Below are 24,814 nucleotides of genomic sequence, written 5' to 3' on the forward strand. Positions count from 1 at the left end.
CTCCCCACCACCCCCCTTCCGCACCCCCCTCCCCCCCCCCCCCTCGGGTTGCGCAGTTCAATATTTAACATTTCTAAATTACTCATAACTTTAACTAGCCATGTTCTTTGTTTTCCAAGAATAATTTTTAAGTCCTGTTCCTTTTTGAACAATTGTAGATGTGGTTGTTTTGGAGAGACAGTCAGCCATGGAAATAAGAATGGTGGTGAAGATTCTAATGAAAGATACAGAACGACGACAGACTTTAATCTGCGATCTTATACAGTCTAACAAGGAACTGAAGTAAATCTATTTTCAAGACTATTTCACCAAACAAAAATGAATTGTTAAAATCAATTATTTTAGCAAATCTTGTGTTTACTAATATAAATGACCATGCCTGCTTACTTATCTATCAGTAATATTGTATGTATAGGGAATATATAATTATAATCAGCCTGTGCTAGGTTCCATTAATAAATCAGATTGCAAAATTGGCTCCTGCTACCAACATGACACAAAGGACCATGATAATCTACATAAAGTGGAATTTTTTCATGAAATACTTTTTTTCCATTATTTATACTATCTCCCTATTAATTCAATTTAATGCCATGTGTCAGGTCCACACTTCTCTACTGCTGTGTTGGACTTGATTTTCCCCCTTTCAGCATTAACAAATTTAAAAAATATATTTTTTACAGGATGTGGGCTTTGCTGGCTTTGTTGCCCATCTCTAATTGCCCTTGAGAAGGTGGTGGTGAGCTGCCTTCTTGAACCACTGCAGTCCATGTGGTGTAGATATACAAAACAGCCCGCTTGATTGCTACCCCATGTGCTATCATGGAGGGAGTTCCAGGATTTTGACCCAGCGACAGTGAAAGAATGGCGATATATTTCCAAGTCAGGATTACGAGTGACTTGGAGGGGAACCTCCATGTGGTGGTGTCCCACATATCTGCTGCCCTTGTCCTTCTAAATGGGAGTGGTCATGGGTTTGTAAGGTTCCGCCTAAGGAGCCTTGGTGAGTTCTTGCAATGCATCTTGTAGATAGTACAGTCGGCTGCTACTGTGCGCGGTGGTGGAGGGAGTGAATGTTTGTGGTAGAGGTGGAAATCAAGTTGGCTGTTTTGCCCTGGATGGTGTTGAGCTCCTTGAGTGTTGTTGAAACTGCACTCATCCAGGCGAGTGGGGAGTATACTTTAGCTCTCTCCGCTACATCGCTGGCTTATAAAGCAGACCAAGCAGGCCAGCAGCACGGATCGATTCCCGTACCAGCCTCCCCGGACAGGCGCCGGAATGTGGCGACTAGGGGCTTTTCACAGTAACTTCATTGAAGCCTACTCGTGACAATAAGCGATTTTCTTTTCTTTCTTCTTTCTACTCCTGACTTGTGCCTTGTAGGAGCTGAGTTACTCGCTGCAGGATTCCTAGCCTCTGATAATTGATGAGGGGAGGCCGGTGGATGTTGTTTACATGGCCTTCAGTAAAGCCTTTGACATCGTGCCTCATGGCAGACTGGTACAAAAGGTGAAGTCACACTGAATCAGAGGTGAGGTAGCATGATGGATGCAGAACTGGCTCGGTCACACAAGGCAGAAGGTAACAGTAGAAGGGTGTTTTTCTGAATGGAAGGTTGTGACTTGTGATGTTCCACAGGGATCTGTGCTGGGGCCTCTGTTGTTTGCAGTATACATAAATGATTTGGTGGAAAATGTAACTGATCTGATTAGTAAGTTTGTAGATGACACCAAAGTTGGTGGAGTGGCAGGTAGTGTTGAGGATTGTCAGAGGATACAGCAAGACATAGATAGGTTGGAGACTTGGGCAGAGAAATGGTAAATGTAGTTTAATCCAGACAAATGTGAGGTAATGCATTTTGGTAGGTCTAAAATAATGGGGAAATATACAGTAAATGGCAAAATTCTTGGGAATATAGAAAGTCAGAGAGGTCTGGGCACGCCGGTCCACAGATCTTTGAAAGTGGTAACACAAGTGGACAAGGTAGTCAAGAAAGCATATGGAATGTTTGCCTTCATTGGACGGATCATCGAGTATAAAACATAAGGCCGCAGTTGGAATATCGCTCACAATTCTGGTCACCACACTACCAGAAGGATATGGAGACTTTGAAGGGGGCGCAGAGGAGTTGCCTGGTCTGGAGGGTGTTAGCTTTGCGGAGAGGGTGAATAGACTCAGATTGTTTTCAATAGAACGACAGTTGAGGAGTGACCTGATAGAGGTCTAAAGGATTATGAGGGGCATGGATAGAGTCGATGGGCAGGCATTCTTTCCCAAGGTGGAGGCATTAGTCACTTGGAGGCATAGGTTTAAGGTCCGTGGGGCAAAGTTTAAACAAGATGTGCGAGGCAGGTTTTTTACACAGAGGGCGGTGAGTGCCTGGAATATGTTGCCATGGGAGGTTGTGGAAGCAGATACATTGATGGCATTCAAAAGGCATCTCGACAAATACATGGATAGGATGGATGTAGAGGGAAATGGCACTAAGAAGTGCAGAGGGTTTTGGCCAAGGGTGGTATCATAACCGGTACAGGCTTGGAAGGCTGAATGACCTGTTCCTGTGCTGTATTCTATGTTCTTTGACCTGCTCTTGTAGCCACAGTATTTATATGGCTAGTCCAGTTCAGTTTGTGGTCAATAGTAGCCCCCAGGATGTTGATAGTCGGGGATTCAGTGATCGTAATGCCATTGAATGTCATGGGATGATGGTCCAATTCTCTCTTGTTGGAGATGATCATTGCTTGGCACGTTTGTGCCGCGAATGGTACTTGCCACTTGTCAGCCCAACCTGAATATTGTCTAGGCGTTGTTGTATTTGCAAGTGGACTGCTTCAATGTCTAAGGAGTCATGAATGGCACTGAACGTTGTACAGTCATCAACAAGCATTCCCACATCTGACCTTTGCTGGAAGAAAGGTCATCGATGAAGCAGCTGAAGATGGTTGGGCCTAGGACACTATCTTGAAGAACTGCAGTGTTGTCCCTGGACTGAGGTGACAGATCACCAATCATCCCCCTGATTTCCATTAATTCCCGTTTTGCTGGGGCTTTTTGATGCCATACTCAAACAAATGCTGCCTCAAGCGAAGTCACGCTCCCCTCACCACTAGAGTTTAGCTCTTTTGTCCATGTTTGAACCAAGGCTGTAATGAAGTCAGGAGCTGAGTGATTCTGGCAGAACCAAACTAAGTTTCAGTCGCAGGTTATTGCTAAGTGCTGCTTGATAGCAGTGTTGATGACCCATTCTGTCACTTTACTGCTGATTAAGAGTGGACTGATAGGGCGGTAATTGACCAGGTTGGATTTGCCCTGCCCTTTGTGTACAGGATATACCTGGGCAATTTCCCACATTGCTGGGTAGATGCCAGTGTTGTAGCTGTCCTGGAATAGCTTGGCTCGGGACCCGGCAAGTTCTGGAGCAGAAGAATTTAGTGCTATTGCTGGAATATTGTCAGAGCCCATAGCTGTTGCCGTATCCAGTGCCTTCAGCCGTTTCTTGATATCACATGAGGTGAATTTAATTGGCTGAAGACTGGCATCTGCTGAGGACCTTTGGATGAGGCCGAGATGGATCATCCACTCGGTACTTTTGGCTCAAGATTTTGCGAAGGCTTTAGCCTCGTCTTTTACAGAGAGGTACTGGGTTCCTCCATCATTGAGGATGGGGATATTTTGTGGCGCCGCCTCCTCCAGTGAGTTGTTTAATTGTTCACCACCATTCACGACTGGATGTGGCCAGACTGCAGAGTTTAGATCTGATCTTTTGGTTGTGGAGTCGCTTTGCTCTATCACTTGCTGCTTATGTTGTTTGGCACACAAGCAGGCCTTTGTTCTAACGTCACCAGGTTGACACCTCATTTTTGCCTGATGTTGCTCCTGGCATGCTCACCTACACTCTTCATTGAATCAGGATTGATCCCCTGGCTTGGTGGTAATGATAGAGTGGGGGATATGCCGTGCCATGAGGTTGAGGAGCTACAAAGCCTCCTCTTCCTATACAATTTTCAGAGATAAAGGGTGATAACCAAACCCTAAAGTTCCTCTTAATAGTAAAGTGTTATGCAGTGCTAACCTTAAATAGTTTTTCAGAGCAGAAGGATGAGGGTTAGGAAAGATGCTAATATATTATTGCACTAAGAATTATCAACAACTGCAACCGATTGTGAAAAATGGGAGACCTGAAGACAACCATTTGAAAAATGAAATGAAAATCGCTTATTGTCATGAGTAGGCTTCAATGAAGTTACTGTGAAAAGCCCCAAGTCGCCACATTCCGGCGCCTGTCCGGGGAGGCTGGTATGGGAATCGAACCGTGCTGCTGGCCTGCTTTAAAAGCCAGCGATTTAGCCCAGTGAGCTAAACCAGCCCCCTTTAAGAAATATTTGGATGTTACAATGTGAAGATGCTAAGATTGGTATTAAGTAAAGTCATCAAATGAATGGGTTTATCTTGCCTGTAATTAATCTCCAAATGTTCATATGTCTTTTAGAATATCATGGGAGGAATTCTTCCAGGTCCCCGCTGGTGGGTTCGATGGCGGGCATGGTTGGGGGGGGGATGCCCAGAAATCTTATTCATGTTGGCGTAAATTTACAGTGGGATCTACCGTTAGTGCCCGCCATGGCAGGTTTGAAAACCGGCCAGAGCAGCAATTGCCATTAAAATCTCCAATAATGCTTTCACATTTTTCTAAAACCTTTGATAGTGCACTTGAGCACCTGACAAAAATAATGGTGGATTTGCCTGCCGTAGAAAGAAATGATTTGTATTTATATAATGCGATTTATACAGTTTACCTTTCAAAACATCGGAATACAAAGTGCTTTACAGCAGTGATGTACTTTTGAAATGTAGTTATTGTTGTAATGTAGGAAATAAAGCCGTGGATTTGCGCAAAGCAAAATCTCAGGCACAACAATGAGATCCTGCTTTAGTGATGCTCGAGGTGAGAAAAATAACAGAAAACTGAGCAAAATCACTTGCTCTTGAAAACAGGTTAACAAATGTTTCATGTCCTTTTGAGTGTAATGGGGCCTTGGTCTGACATCTCATCAGTAATGGTTTACAGTGCGGCACTCTGTCAGTCAGCCTAGCTTATTTATTAAAAAGAAAAGTTACCCAGACAAAACAAATGTGTCAATATACTTTTTTATCACCTCAATTTTTCCCAACGTTGATGCTTAACACTCGCATTTTGTAACTCAAAACACTACCCAATTTAGGAGAAAATGTATAATTGAGATCCTAGTAATTTTTCAATTTCAAGTAGACTGACATGAATGTTTTATATATGTGCCCCTTGTAGTCTGTTGAAATCCAAATGTTGACATGATGGAATCCATAGTCATTGTTTATTGAAATGCTGGTGGCATGATTGGCTGTATTAGAATTTTAAAGGTCTACCCAGAAATAAGTGATTTTGCATACTGCAGCCAGCCTTATTTCTTCATAGTAAGAAGTCTTACAACACCAGGTTAAAGCCCAACATGTTCATTTCAAACATAGCTTTCGGAGCACTGCTCATTCCTCAGGTGAATGAAGAGGCATGTTCCAGAAGCATATATAGACACATTCAAAGATGCCAGACAAAGCTTAGATTGCGAGCATTTGCAGGTAATTAAGTCTTTACAGATCCAGAGATAGGGGTAACCCCAGGTTAAAGAGGTGTGAATTGTCTCAAGCCAGGACAGTTGGTAGGATTTCGCAAGCCCAGGCCAGATGGTGGGGGATGAATGTAATGTGTCATGAATCCCAGGTCCCGGTTGAGGTCGTACTCATGTGTGCGGAACTTGGCTATAAGTTTCTGCTCGGCGATTCTGCGTTGTCGCGCGTCCTGTAGGCCGCCTTGGGGAACGCTTACCCGGAAATCAGAGGCTGAATGCCCTTGACTGCTGAAGTGTTCCCCGACTGGAAGGGAACATTCCTGCCTGGTGATTGTCGCGGGATGTCCGTTTAGTCGTTGTCACAGAGTCTGCAATGTACCACGCTTCGGGACATCCTTTCCAGCAGCGTATAAGGTAAACAACGTTGGTCGAGTTGCACGAGTATTTACCGCGTACCTGGTGGGTGGTGTTCTCACGTGTAACTTCAGCAGTCAAGGGCATTCGGCCTCTGATCTCCGGGTAAGCGTTCTCCAAGGCAGCCTACAGGATGCGCGACAACGCAGAATTGCCGAGCAGAAACTTATAGCCAAGTTCCGCACACATGAGTGCGGCCTCAACCGAGACCTGGGATTCATGTCGCGTTACATTCATCCTCCACCATCTGGCCTGGGCTTGCAAAATCGTACCAACTGTCCTGGCTTGAGATAATTCACACCTCTTTAACCTGGGGTTACCCCTATCTCTGGATCTGTAAAGTCTTAATGACCTGCAAATGCTCGCATTCTAAACATTGTCTGGCATCTTTGAATTTGTCTGTATATATGTTTCTGGAACATACCTCTTCACTCACCTGAGGAAGGAGCAGTGCTCCGAAAGCTAGTGTTTGAAACGAACGTGTTGGACTTTAACCTGGTGTTGTAAGACTTCTTACTGTGCTCACCCCAGTCCAACACCGGCATCTCCACATTATTTCTTTATGAGAGAGGAATGAATTTAAATAGTAGTGGATTTTGTTTTTCAAATTTCTATTCTACTGATACTCCACAGAAGAATGCAGCATTCGGTGGCTTGTGATAACAGTAGAAGAGTCTTTAAAATCAAAATTGCTTTGCTGCCTTATTAACTTGGTTTCTGTGCTTAATTAAAAGTTAAGTGAGATGTATTGAAGCTTGCAAAGGAAGTAGAATACCCAGTTATATTCTTGCCTTGGAACAATGAAACAGAATTTTGCAAGTGTCAGAATGCTTTTGAGACGTGAGCTGAATATTTCTTACTACTGCAGGAATGACCTCCGCCAAGAGCAAAGTAAAACCTCACCCAAAATACAGTGTATACCTAATCTGGAGCAAGTTCATGATACTGTTGAATTGAAAGTTCAGGAGGTGCAGGGTGACTATTTGGCAAAGTGTTGTCAACTGAAGAAGCAAGTTGAGCAACTGCAGCATGATAAACAAGACATGCAGGTAATATGTTGACAAAAACTATTTGGTTGTATTTTAAGGCTTTAATCACATTCGTCCCCCTCTGCCGCCGCCGCCGCCATCTCTTACCAAGAAGTCAAAGAGTTCTCAGTTTCTTCCTCTAATGGAGTCCCAATCAGTGTCCAGCAGAACTTGTTCCCACTTTGGAAAGGTTTTTTTTAACTCCACTCACTTCTCCAAACAAAGATGTTGCTATTGGTATTTGCATGGGCTCTTGCCATTATAAGGGATACATGAAATATACTTTTGTGATCTCAGTGGGCCAAATGGCCTATTTCTTATAGTCTTTGTTCCATTTGCTGCATCCTGTGTGACTCCAGTCGAGGCAAGCAGCCTAATTCTTGGCCTGACTTCTGGGATTGTTTTGGATCCCTTCGGGGCTGCACACAAGGCTGCTCACCTGCACCTGCGCAGAAGTGGACTTGACCATTGGGAGTCATGACAACATGTTTCACTGGCTATGAGGGAAGAAGGTAGAGTGCAAAGTTGAAGCACTTTGGGTGGAGTTCCACTTCCATGTGCTCTTTTACTGCCATTCCTCTTCTGGGCCAGCGCCAGATTACTCCTACCTCTCTGCTGAAGACCAAATTAGTGAAGATCAGTGATGCATTGTAAGACCACGTACATAGTATCGGTCATCCTTGTTAAGGCAGCAAACAAGTTGGCATCCAAAGTCTGCACGGCCATGGTTATCTTATTGCTTTTGTGGGAGCATGCTGTGCACAAATTAGCTAATATAGGTACCTGCGTAAGTCAGAAAACTTCAGTGTAATTAATTGCAGCTGAAGCTCTTTGAAACACAGGATGAAGTGCGATTAGGAATTTATTTTTAACCAAAACAAATAAATTGCCACTTATGCTTTCTGTGTGGTTTTTGAGCTGTACTGAAGAAGATAAATTTAACTAGAATTATTTTACAGCCTGATTTTTGGTAATTGTTGTTTTATTAGTAGTTTGGGTTATGAACGACTTGGCTGGAGTATTCTGGCCCCTCCCACCAGCCAGATCTTCCAGTCTTGTCAGAATCAAAGGACGTTTGAATGGCTTGTTGCATTTTCCATGGTGGGTTTGCCTGTGGCGGAGCTGGAGAGTTCCAGACATTGTGACACATGAGATTTGCCTTGAAGTCAGTTGCTCCAAATCCCTTCTTTACAATTAAAATTATTGTAATTCAAATTATTGCACCAAACCTGTTCTTTTTTTCTTTGGGCATTACACACTAGAGATTCTAAATTGAGCTATGCTATGCTATTGTGGTTGGTTGAATTTGCAGTTTTGGTGTGTTATGAGAATTTTATATACCCATTAGGTACAGCTTCATCAGTTGAAACAAAAATTACATGAGCAAAAGAGGACTATTGTGCGATTGCAGAAAAAGTTGTACATGGTTGTGACTGAGGAAGAAGAGCACATTGAAAGACAGAATAAAGTGTTTCTTCAGTTTCATAAGCAAGCTGTTGGAGCACAAACTATAGCCAAGCAACAGTAAGAATCAGTATGTTTTGTTTGAAATATTTTGACTAGTAAGAATAGAGCTATACAGATAATTTGGAATGATTGATAAGTAACCAGTTATTGTGTTCTCCGCAGGTTGCTTGACATAATTGATGCCTGTGAATTCCAAATCCACTGCTTGCAGAAGGAGTTAAGGTAAACTGGACAGAATCGTAGGTGGCTTTATGTTACGCTTTGTATATCTTTAAATGTACGCATCCTTTGTAATCTTGAAACTGTTTTAGGAAAAAAATGTGGGGGGGGAAATTGCTAACTAAACTATTCATTAACGATTGTGTAGTTTCTATTTTCCAAATTGAATCAAACAAAGGAGGAGACTATTTGCACCATTGTTGGCTGTGCAGGATCATTTGCTACATCTACTGTCCTGCTATCAAACCCAATATAGATTGCTACATTGCGACAGAACTTGGTTGAATATTGATAATCTACAAACATACTCTGCAAATTGTGCGCCAGCGGCAATAAAACCACTTTACCCATCATTGGATTTTGTGGAAATAAAAACGAACTAATATTTTGGGGTATTTCTGTAGATTTAATGTTTGAAATCATTGAACAATTAAATGATATGCCGATGTTGCTCCATTATTCAGTGACAGAAGATTCCACTGTCTACTTTTCATTCATTTTTAGAGGATGTGGGTTTCTCATTTTATGCACCTGGTAGGTGGCAGTTGGTCAGATAAGGATCAGGAAGGTGGGGATACACAGTCGATTTCAACAAGTAAGGCTTGGGAGCCTTTTCTTGTTCCAAGTACATAAAATATCATATTGAGCTCCTTAATCCCCTTCTTAATCAATCCCTGTGTCGTCCTTTGCTGAATTCTAAACTACTCCCAGTCCTTAGCTCTGCTGTTTTTTCTGGCCAATTTGTACACCTCTTGGATCTAATACTGGGCGCGATTCATCCGAAGAATAACCGTGTCATTTTGGGTGAGTTTGGTGGGGCGTTTTACGCCGGCTGTAATGGCGAGATCGGGACCTGCATTCGTCTGCACTTCGTGCAAAAAATGAGCCCCCAAGTGAATCTTGCCTTGCCTGACTCTCGCTATCTGATTCGCCTGACTCAATGCTCAGCTGCTCGCCACTAACAAGTGAGAGCAGCTTTTAACACTACCTCAACTCTCAACTCCCAGTCAAGACACGAGGATGGCAGGACGGAGACCTTTTCCACGCTTTGGGGAAGCCCATCTGGCCAGGCTTTTCTGCGCAGTCGATGAGAGGCAGGTCATCCTGTTCCCCCAAGGAGCTCGGAGAACCAGCAAAACAGTGAGCTGCAGTGAGTGCGCGCAGCATGATCAGGAGGACTGCGGTCCAATATAGGAAGAAGATGAACTACCTCCTATGAGCTGCATGGGTAAGTTACAACCTCTCTCCTAATATCAGTTCCATGTGCATCCTTCATCTCTCCCCCCCCCCCCCCCCCCCCCCCCCCCCCCCCCCCCCACCCACTGGCTGACACCTCTTACCCTCCCAATATCCGATCTTCAAGCTTGTTCCTCAGAACCCCTGGCACCCACCAGCACCACCCTTAACGTCTAGATGCATTGCCATACATGCCAACTGTGTTGACTCCCTGCCCCATCAAGTGTGCGGCTCACAATGCTCTCTCTTTGTCTCCACAGGAGACGATAGCCCATAATAAGAAGGAAAGGGCAAAGGGAGGGTGGCAGAATGCCAGAGATCTGAGTCTCTCCTCCAATGAGGATAGGGCGCCGGAGATCACAGGTTTCTTGAGGAGAGAGCAGTGACCGACAGCGAGGTTGACCTGCACCAGAGAAGTGGGGATCCACTGCCCCTTCATCCAGATAACCTGTGTCTAATGAGTTGTTGATGGCCCACAAAATGATCCTTACCTTTCACAGACCACATGTCCATTGTCTTGCAGGATCACCATCTGATGAGACGGAGCCACCTGGAATCGTATAACCTGGGCTACCCAAGAGAACACCTTGGAGGAGAGCTCTAAGGATAACACCGGCAATGCGTCATAACTTTTGCCCGTACCTTCCACCAGTGGGCGACATTAGTGGACAGGCTTCGGGGACGCTATCTTGTGAGCACACACATCCTCTAATGTATATCAGGTGGAGTCAGGAACATCCATGGGTGATACTATGCGGAGGTCTGCTGGATCCCAGGATTCAGCTGGGTCCCAGCCAGATGTCGAGCCTCTGGACAAGGATCTTCCAGAGATGATGCAGATGATCGGACTCAGCCATGACATTCAGGCAGAGGTATAAGCAACATTACAGAGACTGCAAGGCTGATTGGAGGAGTCCCAAATTCTTCAGGTACAGGAGATGGTGCCGGCATTGCGTGGCATCCAGGCCAACACTGGTGGTGACGACAGTGGAAAACTTGGAGCACAAGGTCCTTGAGTGGTGGTGTCCAAGGCATGGCTCAGTCTGCGATGACTATGTCTGAGGGGTTCAACATATTCCAGTTGAAGAGGAACATGCCCAATCGCAGGTGGACATTGCCGAGGCACTGCTGAGCGTGGCTCAGTCACTGAGGACCCTCGCTGAGGGTATCAACACCATGGTGCAGACAATGGGGAGCCCCCAAGACTGGTAGTGCCAGACTCCGAGGCTTCTGGAGCTCTCTCTACTGCTCATCCATGCCCATGAATCTCCCCTCCTGACACCGACACATCACAAGGGCATGGTGACGCCTGTGACACTGATAAGGCAGCCAGGGCCCTTGAAAGGATCTTAGGATTGTGAAGTTTATTCAATTTATGGTTACCGGTTATTCTTGAGACATAGCTGAAACTCAGTAGAAATTCAAGTTAAAAACTTGTCAGGTGCAAATAAGAATTGTTTTATTTGAAATTCATTGGTTCCAACTTGATTATCATTTAAAAAGGTAGTTTGTAGACAATTTGATTTTCTTCAAAGAATCACAGGAATTATCTTCTGAGACAATAGCCTGAACACAACTTTAAAAGTCAAAGTCTGAAGTCAAAGTGTGAAAATGAAATAGGAATACAGAACTCTTTTCTAATTCTCTTCCTTTACTTTCTTTCTCTCTCTCTTTCTGTCTTTCTTCTCTTTGTCTCTTTCCTGTCTCTTTCCCTTTGTCTCTTTCTTCTCTTTTCTTCTCTTTCCTTCTCTTTCCTGCCTCTTTCCCTTTGTCTCTTTCTTCTCTTTCTGTCTTTCTTCTCTTTGTCTCTTTCCTGTCTCTTTCCCTTTGTCTCTTTCTGTCTCTTTCTTCTCTTTCTAAAATGGTGGCCAAATCATCCATGGATATACTATCTTAAGCGATCCGATCACACCCCAATATAATCCTAATTGGTTTAAGTTATACTCAAAACACATTTGATTTGATAACAAGCCGTCCATCTTCACGATGTAACGTTACTTCCAATTGTTGCTTATCTGCAACAATGGAGACGTTATGTCATCTCATTATACTATGCGAGTTATAATTCCGAAAATATAATTGAAACTGTCTTTTAACACAGTCTAAAATGTTTCGGCTTGCATACGTTATGGAATGTGGTTCAGGCTGTTATCACAAGTGGCCTGAAATCAGAACAATAGAGCCATTAATGCTTCCACCTCATTGCCATGGGATTCAGCCCCTGTCCTTGGAAAAATGTGATGTTTTTATCAGTGGTTCTGTGTTTTCCAAACTCATGACTGAGTTTGTAAATTGTATGTTTCTTTCATTTTAAAACTGGGAATTAATATTTATGCTTTAAACAGCTTTTTTACCTATATTAAGTGTATTTAAAATACCTGACTTCTACAGCCATCCTACTCCAGGCTCTCCAGAGGGTGTAGACCAAGGACATCCAGGGCCACAGGAAGCAGCAGGCTGCCTCCACCTCTGATGTGCATCCTGAGATAACACCTATACATAGCACTAGACCACGGAGCATCAAGAAGAATGAGGAGCACTCAGTGGGCATTGGCGAGGTCACTATCTGTTGCAAGGAGGAATGGAAGAATTGAAATCAGTCACATTAAAATGTTCACCTTTAAAACATTTCACACCTGATACAAGTTGAAGTCTCTCACTTTAATCTTCATAATGGGCCTTCCTGCACACGCCACCATGTTCCCCCGCTCCCCCTTCTCTCTCTCAAACCCATCAAGTGATGTTACATAAACCTTTGGAGGGGGAACAGGGTGGTCGTGGAGAGGGTGATGATGGGTTTGGGGGTAGAAGGGGAGAGGGGTATTGAATTGACGGGTTCAGCCTCAGTCGCAGGAGAACCTGAAGACAACGAGATGCCTCCCTGGTCCCCCTTGCATGTCGTACCCTTACTGCCACCAGTCCGCCATCCTCTGGCTCCTCCTAGGGCTTGACCTCCAACCCCTCCTTCTCAGAAGAGGCCATGTGTTTCTTCTCCTCCTCCCTTTCCAGCATGTTTCCCTGCTGTTGTGCCAGATTGTGGAGGATACACCATAAAGTGACAGAACAACTGGCGGTAGCAATATAGATCCCCTGAGTGGTCCAGGCAGCGGAACCGCATTTTTAGCAGCTCGATGCGTCACTCAATGACAGTACAGGTGACAACGTGGGCCTCATTGTAATAGGTCTTTGCCTCCGTCTCAGGCCTCCTCACCGGCATCATCAGCCATGACCTCAGCAGGTATCCTTTGTCCCCTATGAGCCAAACCTGGGGAGGTCCTTGAAGCCACCAGGGATCTCCGGGTGCCCCAGGATGTTTCTGCCATGCATGCTTCCAGGATAGCTTGCACACATGTGCATGATCCTGAGGTGGTGGTCGCACATCACCCCTTCCTGGTAATATGGGGCATTCCCTGATGCCCCAGTGCTCGCAGGGCGACGTGTACCATCGATGGCCCCTGGACCTGGGGCATCTCGGAGATGGCGGTGAATGCTGCAGCCCAGGCATGTTGGTGGTCCTGATCGAAGGTGACATATTTGGATGCCTGGGCAGACAGAGCATCAGTCACCTCCCAGATGCACCTGTGGGCTGAAGCTTGCAGAATGTCACGCAGGTCCCCTCAAACCCTGGACCCAGTAGTGTAGAAATTTAATGCTGCAGTGACCTTCACTACCCATTAGAACAGGTGTCTCCTCCTCAAAGGAGTGCCATGCCATGACTTTCTCCAGGTGTTTTCTCACAGGTGTGGAGACATAGCCCCATTATCAAAGCATTCCGCCCTATATATTTTGAGAAAATTTAAACAGTGATATGTTTACGAGGCAGTGGTCAACTTATCTGAAGATGTTATAATTAAAAATCTGTTTAGCCCGACTCTAATTTCCACACTTGTAACTGATGTAGATTAATCATACCTTTGTAGGTGTCACACTGTTAATTGGCATGCTCAATTTACAATATGTACCACAGTTTAGTATTACAGTAAAATTACAGTATCTGAGTGGTATTGTGTATGATCAGATACTTTTCTGATTTCATTATAACTGGTCATTTTGTTTATCATAGTACTCAGGATAACAAAATTGAAAATGTTCCTGAAGCGAGAAAAGAGCCACAAGGAAAGAATGGAAAGCCGAAATATTCAGTTCTAGACGAAATTCTGAAAGACAAGGTGCTGGTAAAGGAATAATTTAAATGAATTAAATTTGATATTTTCTCGCAACACGTTGTGGATTAAGTGTTTGTTTGCTAACAGTTGTTTTATGTGCATGAATACAAGATACCTAAACTTAAACATTTTTATGATTATTCCATTTTAAAAGTACATTTGGTCAATCAAGGTTCAGGTTTTAGAAAGCATTACAAGAAAATAAAATTTGGTCTGAAGTAATTTAGATCCCCATTTTATTTTAGTTACATAATCGTATAGCACGGAAGGAGGCCATTTGGCCTCTCATGTCTATGCCAGCTCTTGTAAAAAGCCACCCAATTAATCCTACTCCTCTGTACTTTCTTATAACCTGCATATTTTACCAAATTCTCTATGGAAGTTACTTTTATTATGTTGCCACTACCCTTTCGTTGAATACATTTTAGATTGTAACAGTTTACTGCATAATTCTTCCCCTGAATTTCTTTTAACTAATTATATTACCACAATATCTGTAGAGACTTTAAAAAGAGGTGTGAATTTCCAAGTGACCGTTGGTAAGAATCCCATGACAAAAAAAATCACATTTTAAGACTTTAATACAGCAAACTAAACCAATATAAACTACTGGCAACCAGAAATCAATATTGGAGGAAAGTGGTGTTGGGGAAAGTGATGATGTTGAAGGCCAATAAATCCACAGGATCTGATAATATCATCCCAGACAACTTAAATGAAAAATGAAATGAAAATCGTTTATTGTCACGAGTAGGCTTCTAATGAAGTTACTGTGAAAAGCCCCTAGTTGCCACATTCCGGCGCCTATTCGGGAAGGCTGTTACGGGAATCGAACCGTGCTGCTGGCTGCTTTGTCTGCTTTCAAAGCCAGCGATTTAGCCCTGTGCTAAACAGCCCCTTAAGTAAGTGGCCCTAGAAATAGTGGATGCATTGGCTTCAAAATTCTATAGACTGTGGAACAGTTCCTACCGATTGGTGGGTAGCTAATATAACCCCACTATTTAAAAGGGGAGGTAGAGAGAAAACAGGGAATTATAGATCAGTTAGCCTGACGTTGGCAATGGGGAAAATTCTAGACTCCATTATAAAGTATTAATAACAGAGCAACTGGAAAACAGTGGCAGGATTGGACAGAGGTCAGCATGGATTTCTGAAAGGGAAATTACGCTTGATAAATGTACTGGAATTCTTTGAGGATGCAATTAGTAAAGTTGATAAGCGGGAGCCAATGGATGTGGTTTATTTAGATTTTCAGAATGCTTTCGACAAAATCCCACATAAGAGATTGGCATGTAAAATTAAAATGTATGGGATCGGGAATAGGCCATTTGGCCTTTCAAGCCCACTCCACCATTCATTTTGATAAAACTGATCGCTTTCCTCCCATATCATTTGCTCCCTTTAGCCTCAAGAGTTACATCTAACTCCTTCTTGAAAACATACAGTGTTTTGGCCTCAACTGCTTTTTGTGGTAGAGAATTCCACAGGTTCACCATTCTCTGGCTGAAGACATTTCTCAGTCCAAAATGGTCTACCCTGTATCCTCAGACTGTGGATGGATAGAAAACTGGTTGGCAGACAGGAAACAAAGAATAGGAATAAACGGGTGTTTTTCCAAGTGTCAGGCAGTATAACCAGTGGGGCACCACAGGGATCAGTGTTAGGACTCCAGCTGTATATTAATGATTTAGATGAGAGAACTAAAGGTAATATGTCCAAATTTGCAGATGACATAAAGCTGGATGGGAGGGTGAGCTGTGAGGAGGATGCAGAGTTGCTTCAGTGTGCTTTGGACATATTGAGTAAGTGGGTAAATGCATGGTAATTGTAGTATAATGTGGACTGTTGCTCGTTCTGGGTGAGTGTGCTTAACACTCGACTTGGCTCTGTTTCGTTACTTAGCTTTGGAGTCGCCAGGTATCGTTAAGATACCGCCACAAGTTTCAAGGTCAAGTTCAAAGCAATAAAACCATACACCAATTAGTAAGTTCAAACAAATGAGTTTATTATAATACAATTATAAACTACTCATGCACACGCTAAGATAACTAAACTATTCCTACCACTAGATAAACCAATACTTATCTTAAAAGGAACTGCCGGATCAGGAGACAAGGCCTCTTGCTCTGCACTGGGTCCGCAGTCTTCAGGTAGGTACGGGTTAAAAAGGGGTCGGAAGTGTCTATCTCTGGTAGCGATCGTTGTGAGACACTTACTTGCTGGCGGCTGCTGTCCGAACCGCTCCTCTCTCTCGATCAAGGTCTTCTTCGGTAAAGGCAGGTCGAGAGGGCTGGTCAAGAGAGGAGGGCTGGTCAAGAAGAACGAACTAAGTTTGGGACCTGTCTTTTATAGGTCCTAGGGCTTCGCGCCCTTTTGGGCGGACCCTCTATCTGCTGGGGATCGATTGGGTCTCTTCCCATTCGATTTGGGAAATTGGTACTGTCTCTGTGGTCTCGGGTCAGGTCCAGTAACTTGAACTTGTCCAGTCATTCTGCCGCAGTCATGCCGGTGACTGGCAAATGCTGTCCTGTGTGTGTTCAAAACTGCCCTATCCTGTTTGCCCGTGCTAAGTGTGGTCGGGTCAAAACAATAGTCGCCTACTGCGCTAATCCTGTTCGCATACTCTCCTACTGTGAGAGTTGCGGGTGCTCTGTCAGATTTCGCCATTCGCCAGACACACTGATTTACTGGGTCGAACGACAGGCTGTGGGCATTCATGAAGTCAATACCCAGTATGTGTTCTGCTGTGCGGGGCAGATTAACTAAAACAACGGGGTGTCTGGTGGAGATATTCCCTAGTTGGATTGATACAGGGGCTGTAATGTGTCCCTGCCGTGAGTGGCCTGTAAAACCGCTGATTGTAATTGTGGATGTAGTGGGCCATGTGTCTGCCTGTGGTGTCGTGGAGGAATTAATGGTAGTGCGGGACCCTCCTGTGTCCCAAAGTAATTCTATGGGCGTTCCCCGAATTTTCGCTGTGACCACCGGTCTTCCGGATTGGTCCCAGAGGGTGTCGCAGACCCAAGTGGGGGAGCCCAAACACCGTCAGTCCGTTCCGTCCACATTGGTCTGTCCTGACTGTGTCCCTACACTGGATTGGCTTTGCTTTGTTCCTGGTCAGAGTGCCTGTCTGCTGGCCTCTCTGAGATTTCTGCGGGCTGTTGCATTCCCTAGCAAAATGCCCTAACTGTCCGCAGTTATAACATTCTTGTGATTTCTGTGGGGGGCTGTTCTTTCCTTCATTTACCCATGCGGGGTTTTGGTGCGCTCTCACTGTCTGAATATCTGCTGCAGCCTGATCTTCTTCTGGGGTCTTTACTTTTATCTTGCCTCGGACAGATTGCTCCCAAGCACGGGACAATCTTTTCAATACCCATTTTTCATTATGGGCCTCTTCTGAGGGGTCATAATTGCTGCAGACATTCTGTCCTGCATCTGTGGAGTGGGAGATGATGGTGCGGGTCCATTTAACCATAGTATCTCGGGTTAAATGTGTGCGGTCTAAATCACCAAAAACGGCAGTGAAATGAATCCACAGCCTTCCTGCAAATGCTGTGGGGTGCTCTGTCCTTTTCTGCCTACACTTATTTAGGCCTTCGACTGGGTCTCCTCTGTTGTACCCTATTGCGTCTAAAATAGCTGTATGCATCTCTTCTAGTGTGCCTCCTCCAACGTTCTGTGGGTCGGGGAGGGCTGCTACAACTGATGAGTCTAAACTCAAAACTGTGAGCTTCACCTGCTCTCGCTCATCCAGGCCGTACATGGTCGCCTGCTGTTTCACTCGTGCGAAAAATTGGTGGGGGTCTGCAGTGGGGAGGAACGGGGTGATTTTCTCACACGCGTCCCTTAGTTGCGTTACAGTTAAGGGGGTGGTGTATGTGACCTCGGGTGCGCCTTCTGCGGTTGCTTTTCTTTGGGTGGTGACTGGGTTCATTGGTGCGGGTGCTATCTGATCTGTGGGGGGTTGGGGCGCTTTCCTTTTCTGTTGCGCTGCTGGAGCACATGTTCCCTGAACATAGCGCTGCGCGGTTTCGCTCAATTCCTGCCAATCTGGGGCATTTTCTTCATCTAGCTGGATCCCAAATGTCTCTTGGAACCCATTCTACACAGAAAGCAGAGATTGCAGCTGCGCAATCTGCTTCCTACATTTTGCATGGTCTATGGTGCTTTGCCTTTGCTCAGTGGTGGCAGCATGGAGTGCCCTTAAAGCTGTCTTTAGGTCAGAGCATTGCCTTTGCAGTGCCTCTACCTGCTCCTCTGAATCTTCTCTTATCAGAACTGCGCGCTGCACATCCTGATAGGCTTTCTCCTATTGAACCTGAGAACTGCTCAGATGGGATAGACAAGACTGATGTGCCCTCTTGGCATCATCCACCTGTCTATCCTTATCTGCCAACTTCCTTCTTAATTCTATGTTATCCTTTTCGACATCGCAAATGTCGACTTTGCTCATTCTTCTAATTCTTTGCGGAGCGTCCTGACGACCTCCTTGGTGCCTCGCAATTGTGCCAAGCAGGACACAATTGCCATCGGCTTACGTGCTTTACATAAACTCTTTTTATGAATTTGAGATAGGTTCTCCCACCAAGTATGTCCTATACTCCCGGGACCTGTCTCCTCATTCACACAAAACTCACTCCAAAGGGGCCATCCTTTCCCTTTGAGGTACTCCCTGAGTTCCAGCTCCCACACGGGACACTGACCTACTCTGCTGCTGCTGGTCGCTGCGACCACGAACTGCTCTGGGTTCTTGAGGCGTTCCATTGCCTGCATGGCCATTTCCTTTTCTCTTATGCTCTCTTTTAATTTGGAATGAGGGATAATAAGGCAATGCTTATAAAATACGGGTACGGCTTTCGCTATGTTCCGACTTATAAAATTCCCGACAGTTTGTCGCAACAAAAAATCTCTCGGTTTAACCTTACAACCCTGTTTGTTACGCATGCAAAAACACACTTCCGAATTATGATTATTGGTTTGAACTACTTGAACACTTGTGGCTTTTCCTTGTCCCAATTGGATTTCAGATTCAAATTTCTAGGTTCTCTCGGAGTGGGGGGGGGGGGGGGCCTCTTCTAATCGAGTCCCGGTGGATGTCGCCACTAAATGTTGCTCATTCTGGGTGAGTGTGCTTAACACTCGATTTGGCTCTGTTTCGTTACTTAGCTTTGGAGTCGCCAGGTATCGTTAAGATACCGCCACAAGTTTCAAGGTCAAGTTCAAAGCAATAAAACCACACACCAATTAGTAAGTTCAAACAAATGAGTTTATTATAATACAATTATAAACTACTCATGCACACACTAAGATGACTAAACTATTCCTACCTCTAAATAAACCAATACTTATCTTAAAAGGAACTGCCGGATCAGGGGACAAGGCCTCTTGCTCTACACTGGGTCCGCAGACTTCAGGTTGGTACGGGTTAAAAAGGGGTCAGGAGTGTCTATCTCTGGTAGCGATCATTGTGAGACACTTACTTGCTGGCGGCTGCTGTCCGAACCTCTCCTCTCTCTCGGTCAAGGTCTTCTTCGGTAAAGGCTGGTCGAGAGGGCTGGTCAAGAGAGGAGGGCTGGTCAAGAAGAACAAACTAAGTTTGGGACCTGTCTTTTATAGGTCCTAGGGCTTCGCGCCCTTTTGGGCAGACCCTCTATCTGCTGGGGATCGATTGGGTCCCTTCCCAATCGATTTGTTTGAATCCTCCCAATACTGAGGCTGTCCTTCGGCTACTCGGCGGGCCTTCAGGTGCTTTGTCTTCGAACCCCGCTGGTGCCGGGGTGTCTGGTATCCTATACAATGTTGCAATCACTTCCCTATTTGTGTCCATTGTCCCTGGGATCGTTCCATTACTATGTTAACTGTCCCGGAGATTGCCTCATTAGTATGCAGAATGTTCGTTTCGGTGCTGTCTGCTCTCTTAGCAGACAGAATACACAGTGGCTTGGTGCAGCCTGCTTGTGCTGCAAACTTTGTCCATTTTACCCTGCAAGCTTTGCGTTCCTCCATTTTGTATTGAGGGAATGGCCAACTTCGGTGGCTACAGGACAAATATAAGGTTATCTGCTTTGGTGGCAAAAACATGAAGGTAGATTGTTATCTGAATGGCTATAGGTTGAGTAGAGAGGAATGTACAACGAGACTGGAGTGTTCTTGTACATCAATCTCTGTAAGTAAACATGCACGTGCAGAGGCGGTGAAGGCAAATAGTACGTTGGCCTTCATAGCAAGAGGATTTGTGTACAGGAGCAGGGATGTCTTGCTGCAGTTCTTCAGGGCCTGGTTGAGAATACAAATATACAATATGGAATATTGTGTGCAGTTTTGGCCCTATTGCTATGGAGGTTTACCAATCTGGTTCCTCCGATGATGGGACAGACATGTGAGGAGAGATTGAGTTGGTTAGGATTATATTTGCCGGAATTAAAAAGAATGAGGAGGGTCTGTCATAGAAACCTATAAAATTCTAACTAGACTAGACAGGATAGATACATGAAGGATGTTTCCAATGGCGGGGGTGTCCAGAACTTGGGGGCACAGTCTGAGAATACGGGGTAGACAATTTTGGACTAAGAAATGTCTTCACCCAGAGAATGGTGAACCTGTGGAATTCTTTACCCCAAAAAGCAGTTGAGGCCAAAACATTATGGGCGCGATTCTCCCAAAGAGGGAGAAATCGTAAGGCTGGCGTCAAATCCGGGCGGGTTTGACGCCAGCCTCCCCCTCCCCGACCGGGAACCGATTCTGGTCCCCGGTCGGGGCTAGCATGCCGCCACTGTAAACTCCGGCATCGCGGGCTTAACGAATTTCGTTAAGCCCGCATTCCAGAGTTTGCGCCGGCTGACGGGTCACATGACGTCAGCCGCGCATGCGCGGATTGGAAGACTCCAACCCGCGCATGCGCGGATGACGTCATCGCGCATTTGCGCGAAAGCCGCGCATGCGCGGGCCGGGATGCCCCTCAGCCGCCCCGTGAAGTGATACAGCGGGGCGGCGGAAGGACAAAGAGTGCGCGGGTATCGGACCCGCTGCCCGCGATCGGTGCCCACCGATCGCGGGCCCATGGCACCCTTGGCACGGCCGTGGTACTGCCGTGCCAATCGGTGCCATGGTTTTAAAAATCGGCACTTTACGGCCGTTTTTACGAACGGCCAGACCAGGTGTGTTTGCCGTTCGTAAAAACAGCCGTAAAGGGCTTGGAACTCGGCCCATCGGCCAGCTGAGAATCACTGCTCGCCGTAAAAAAACGGCGGCAGCGATTCGTATCGGGAGTCGGGCGTGGGGGGCGGGGGAGAATAGCGGGAGGACGTCAGACAAGCGTGGCCGTAAAATTTTACGACCCACGCTATTCTCCGCACCGTCGTGAGTGCGGAGAGTATGTTTTCAAGAGGGAGTTAGATATAACTCTTGGGGCTAAAGCAGGGGTGGGCAAACTACGGCCCGCGGGCCGCATGCGGCCCGCCAAAGGTATTTCTGTGGCCCACAAGTCATTTAAAAAAAAATAAAAATAAAAAATTTTTTTTAAAAATTTTTTTTTTTTTTTTTTTAAATTTTTTTTTAAAGGTTAATGGGGGGGGGGCTGTTGGGTTACTTACTGGTATAGGGTGGATACGTTGACTTGAGTAGGGTGATCATTGCTCGGCACAACGTCGAGGGCCGAAGGGCCTGTTCTGTGCTGTACTGTTCTATGTTCTATATGAGGCGCCCAGAATCATAACCGGGTGAAGTAATTATTTTACTTAATATACTATGCGGCCCTTTGTGAATTGTGAATTTCTGAATGTGGCCCTTGCACGGAAAAGTTTGCCCACCCCTGGGCTAAAGGGATCAAAGGATATGGTGGGAAAGTGGGAACAGGTTACTGAGTTGGATGATCAGCTTTATCTAAATGAATGGTGGAGTGGGCTTAAAGGGTCAAATGGCGTACTCCTGTTCCTATTTTCAATGTTACTCTGTTTTTTATTTAACTAATATACAAAACTATAGAAAAGGTACTTTTCCTTTAACTAACAAAACTGAAAATGCTCGTGACACATTTATACTTTATCTCACCCTAAAGATGTTACAGCAAGGCACTTGACAAAATGCAAGGCAATAGGATAGAGTTACCATGGTTTTGTGAAAGGGAAATCATGCTTAACCAATTTATTGGAATTTTTTGAAGGGGTCACATGTGCTGTGGATAAAGGAGAACCGGTGGATGTACTGTACCTAGATTTCCAGAAGGCATTTGATAAAGGGTGACACGGTGGCACAGTGGTTATCACTGCTGCTTCACAGAACCAGGATCCTTTCAATTCCGACCTCTGGTTACTGGCTGTGTGGAGTTTGCACTTTCTCCCCGGGTCTGCTTGGGTTTCCTCCCGGGTGTCCCGGTTTCCTCCCACTGTCCAAAGAGTGCAGGTTAGGTGGATTAGCGGTGCTGAATTGCCCTTCGTGTCCAAAAGGTTAGGTGGGATTACTGGGTTACAGGAATAGGGTGGAGGGGTAGGCTTAAGTAGGGTGCTCTTTCCAAGGGCCAGGGCAGACTTGATGGGCTGAATGGCCTCCTCCCGCACTGTAAATGTTATGCTTCTATGATTCACATTAAAGGTTATTGTGTAAAATAAAAGCTTCTGGTGTTAGGAGTAACATATTGGCATGGACTGAAGAGGAAACAGTGAGCATAAATTTAACTTTACTAGTTGGCAGGATCTGACGAGTGATGTGTCACAGGAAGCAGTGCTGGGGCCTCAACTTTTTACAGTTTATATAAATGACTTGGATGAAGGAGCTGAAGGAATGGTTGCTAAATTTGCTGATGACTCAAAGATAAGTAGGAAAGCAAATTAGGCAAATGGAGTATAATGTGGAAAAATGTGAAATTGTCCATTTTGGCAGGAAAATAAAATTAAGCTTATTATCTAAATGGAGAGAGATTGCAGAGCCCTGAGATGCAAAGGGATCTGGAAGTCCGAGTGCGCGAATCACCAAAAGGCTGGTATACAGATACAGCAAGAAATTAGGGAAGTTAATAGAATGTGATTGTTTATTGTGAGGGGAATTGATTACAAAAGTAGGGAGATTATGATTGATTGATTTATTGTCATGTGTACCGAGGCACAGTGAAAATTATTGCTCTGCGTACAGTCCAGACAGATAATAATTTTTATTGTCACAAGTAGGTTTACATTAACACTGCAATGAAGTTATTGTGAAAAGCCCCTTGTCGCTCCATTCTGGCGCCTGTTCGGGTACACAGAGGGAGTATTCAGAATTCTCAGCTGGTACAGGAATTAAACCCGCGCTGCTGTCCTTGTTCTGCAACATAAACCCGCTGTCTAGTCCACTGAGCTAAACCAGCCCCTCGTACCATACATGAAAAAACATAGGATATACATAATTTCACAATGTAAATACATAGACACAGGCATCTAGTGAGCATACAAAGTATTACTCAGTAGAGAAGATGTGTGAAAAAAGAAACCCATTTTGAATGATGGAGCACAGTGGGAGGTTCTTTTGCACATTATGCTTGTTTCAGTTCTTTGGTAGAACTATCCAATTGATTTCAGTCCTGTCCTTTTCCCATAAACCTGCATGACTTTCTCTGTAGGCATTCATCCAGCTCTGTTTTGAATGCTACTAGTGAACCTCTTCTGTGCACTGCGCAGGCAGTGCATTCTAGGCTGCAGCAATTCACTGTTCTAAAGAAAGACTCTTTCAGTTCCTTTGCTGAACACCATAACAATTTCTCCTTATTTATTCTGTCAGGAACCTCTGTAATTCCTCCCTTCAGCCCAAAACAAAGAGACGCCTCCCCCCCTATTATTAGGCTAAGCCTCGCACAAGAAGAGGAGTTCAACCTTCCTAGGGCGTCCCCCCACGTCCCCTCCTCAATCCCCTCACCCAGCTCCTCCTCCCATTTACCCTTCAGCTCCTCCACCAAGGCCTCGTCTACCTCCTGCATCACTTGGTACGTTGCCGAGATCCTCCCCTCTCCAACCCACACCCGCGAGAGCACCCTGTCCTGAACCCCACGCGGCGGCAGCAGAGGGAACTACGCCACCTGCCGCCTGATAAACGCCCTTACCTGCATGTACCAAAAGGTGTTCCCCGGGGGGAGTCCGAACTTCCCTTCCAGTACACCCAGGCTCGCAAACTTCCCGTCTACAAACAGGTCCCTCAACCTCCTAACACCAGCCCTGTGCCAACTCAGGAATCCGCCATCAATTCTCCCCGGGACAAACCGGTGGTTCCCCCGTATCGGGGACCCCATCGAGGCCCCCACCTCCCCCCTGTGCCGTCTCCATTGCCCCCAAATTTTGAGGGTAGCCGCCACCACCGGGCTCATGGTATACCTCTTTGGAGGGAGCGGCAGCGGCGTCGTTACCAGCGCCTCCAGGCTCGTGCCCACACAGGACGCCATCTCCATCCTCTTTCATGCTGCCCCTTCATAGAACATAGAACAGTACAGCACAGAACAGGCCCTTCGGCCCTCGATGTTGTGCCGAGCAATGATCACCCTACTCAAACCCACGTATCCACCCTATACCCGTAACCCAACAACCCCCCCTTAACCTTACGTTTTAGGACATTACGGGCAATTTATCATGGCCAATCCATCTAACCCGCACATCTTTGGACTGTGGGAGGAAACCGGAGCACCCGGAGGAAACCCATGCACACACGGGGAGGACGTGCA

The 24,814-nt window shown here is 45.5% G+C and overlaps 1 protein-coding gene across 1 annotated transcript in view; it reads left to right on the forward strand.

Moving 5' to 3' along the window:
* Positions 1 to 24,814, forward strand: part of cep70 (centrosomal protein 70) — a 79,182-nt gene that overhangs the window by 28,360 nt on the left and 26,008 nt on the right. The window contains exons 7-11 of the mRNA XM_038790299.1: positions 159 to 282; positions 6,886 to 7,066; positions 8,394 to 8,569; positions 8,675 to 8,734; positions 14,031 to 14,142. Of these exons, the coding sequence (XP_038646227.1) occupies positions 159 to 282; positions 6,886 to 7,066; positions 8,394 to 8,569; positions 8,675 to 8,734; positions 14,031 to 14,142 (653 nt within the window). The remainder of the gene's footprint in view (positions 1 to 158; positions 283 to 6,885; positions 7,067 to 8,393; positions 8,570 to 8,674; positions 8,735 to 14,030; positions 14,143 to 24,814) is intronic.

Source organism: Scyliorhinus canicula, chromosome 2 (assembly GCF_902713615.1).
Source record: "Scyliorhinus canicula chromosome 2, sScyCan1.1, whole genome shotgun sequence".
Lineage (NCBI taxonomy): Eukaryota > Metazoa > Chordata > Chondrichthyes > Carcharhiniformes > Scyliorhinidae > Scyliorhinus > Scyliorhinus canicula.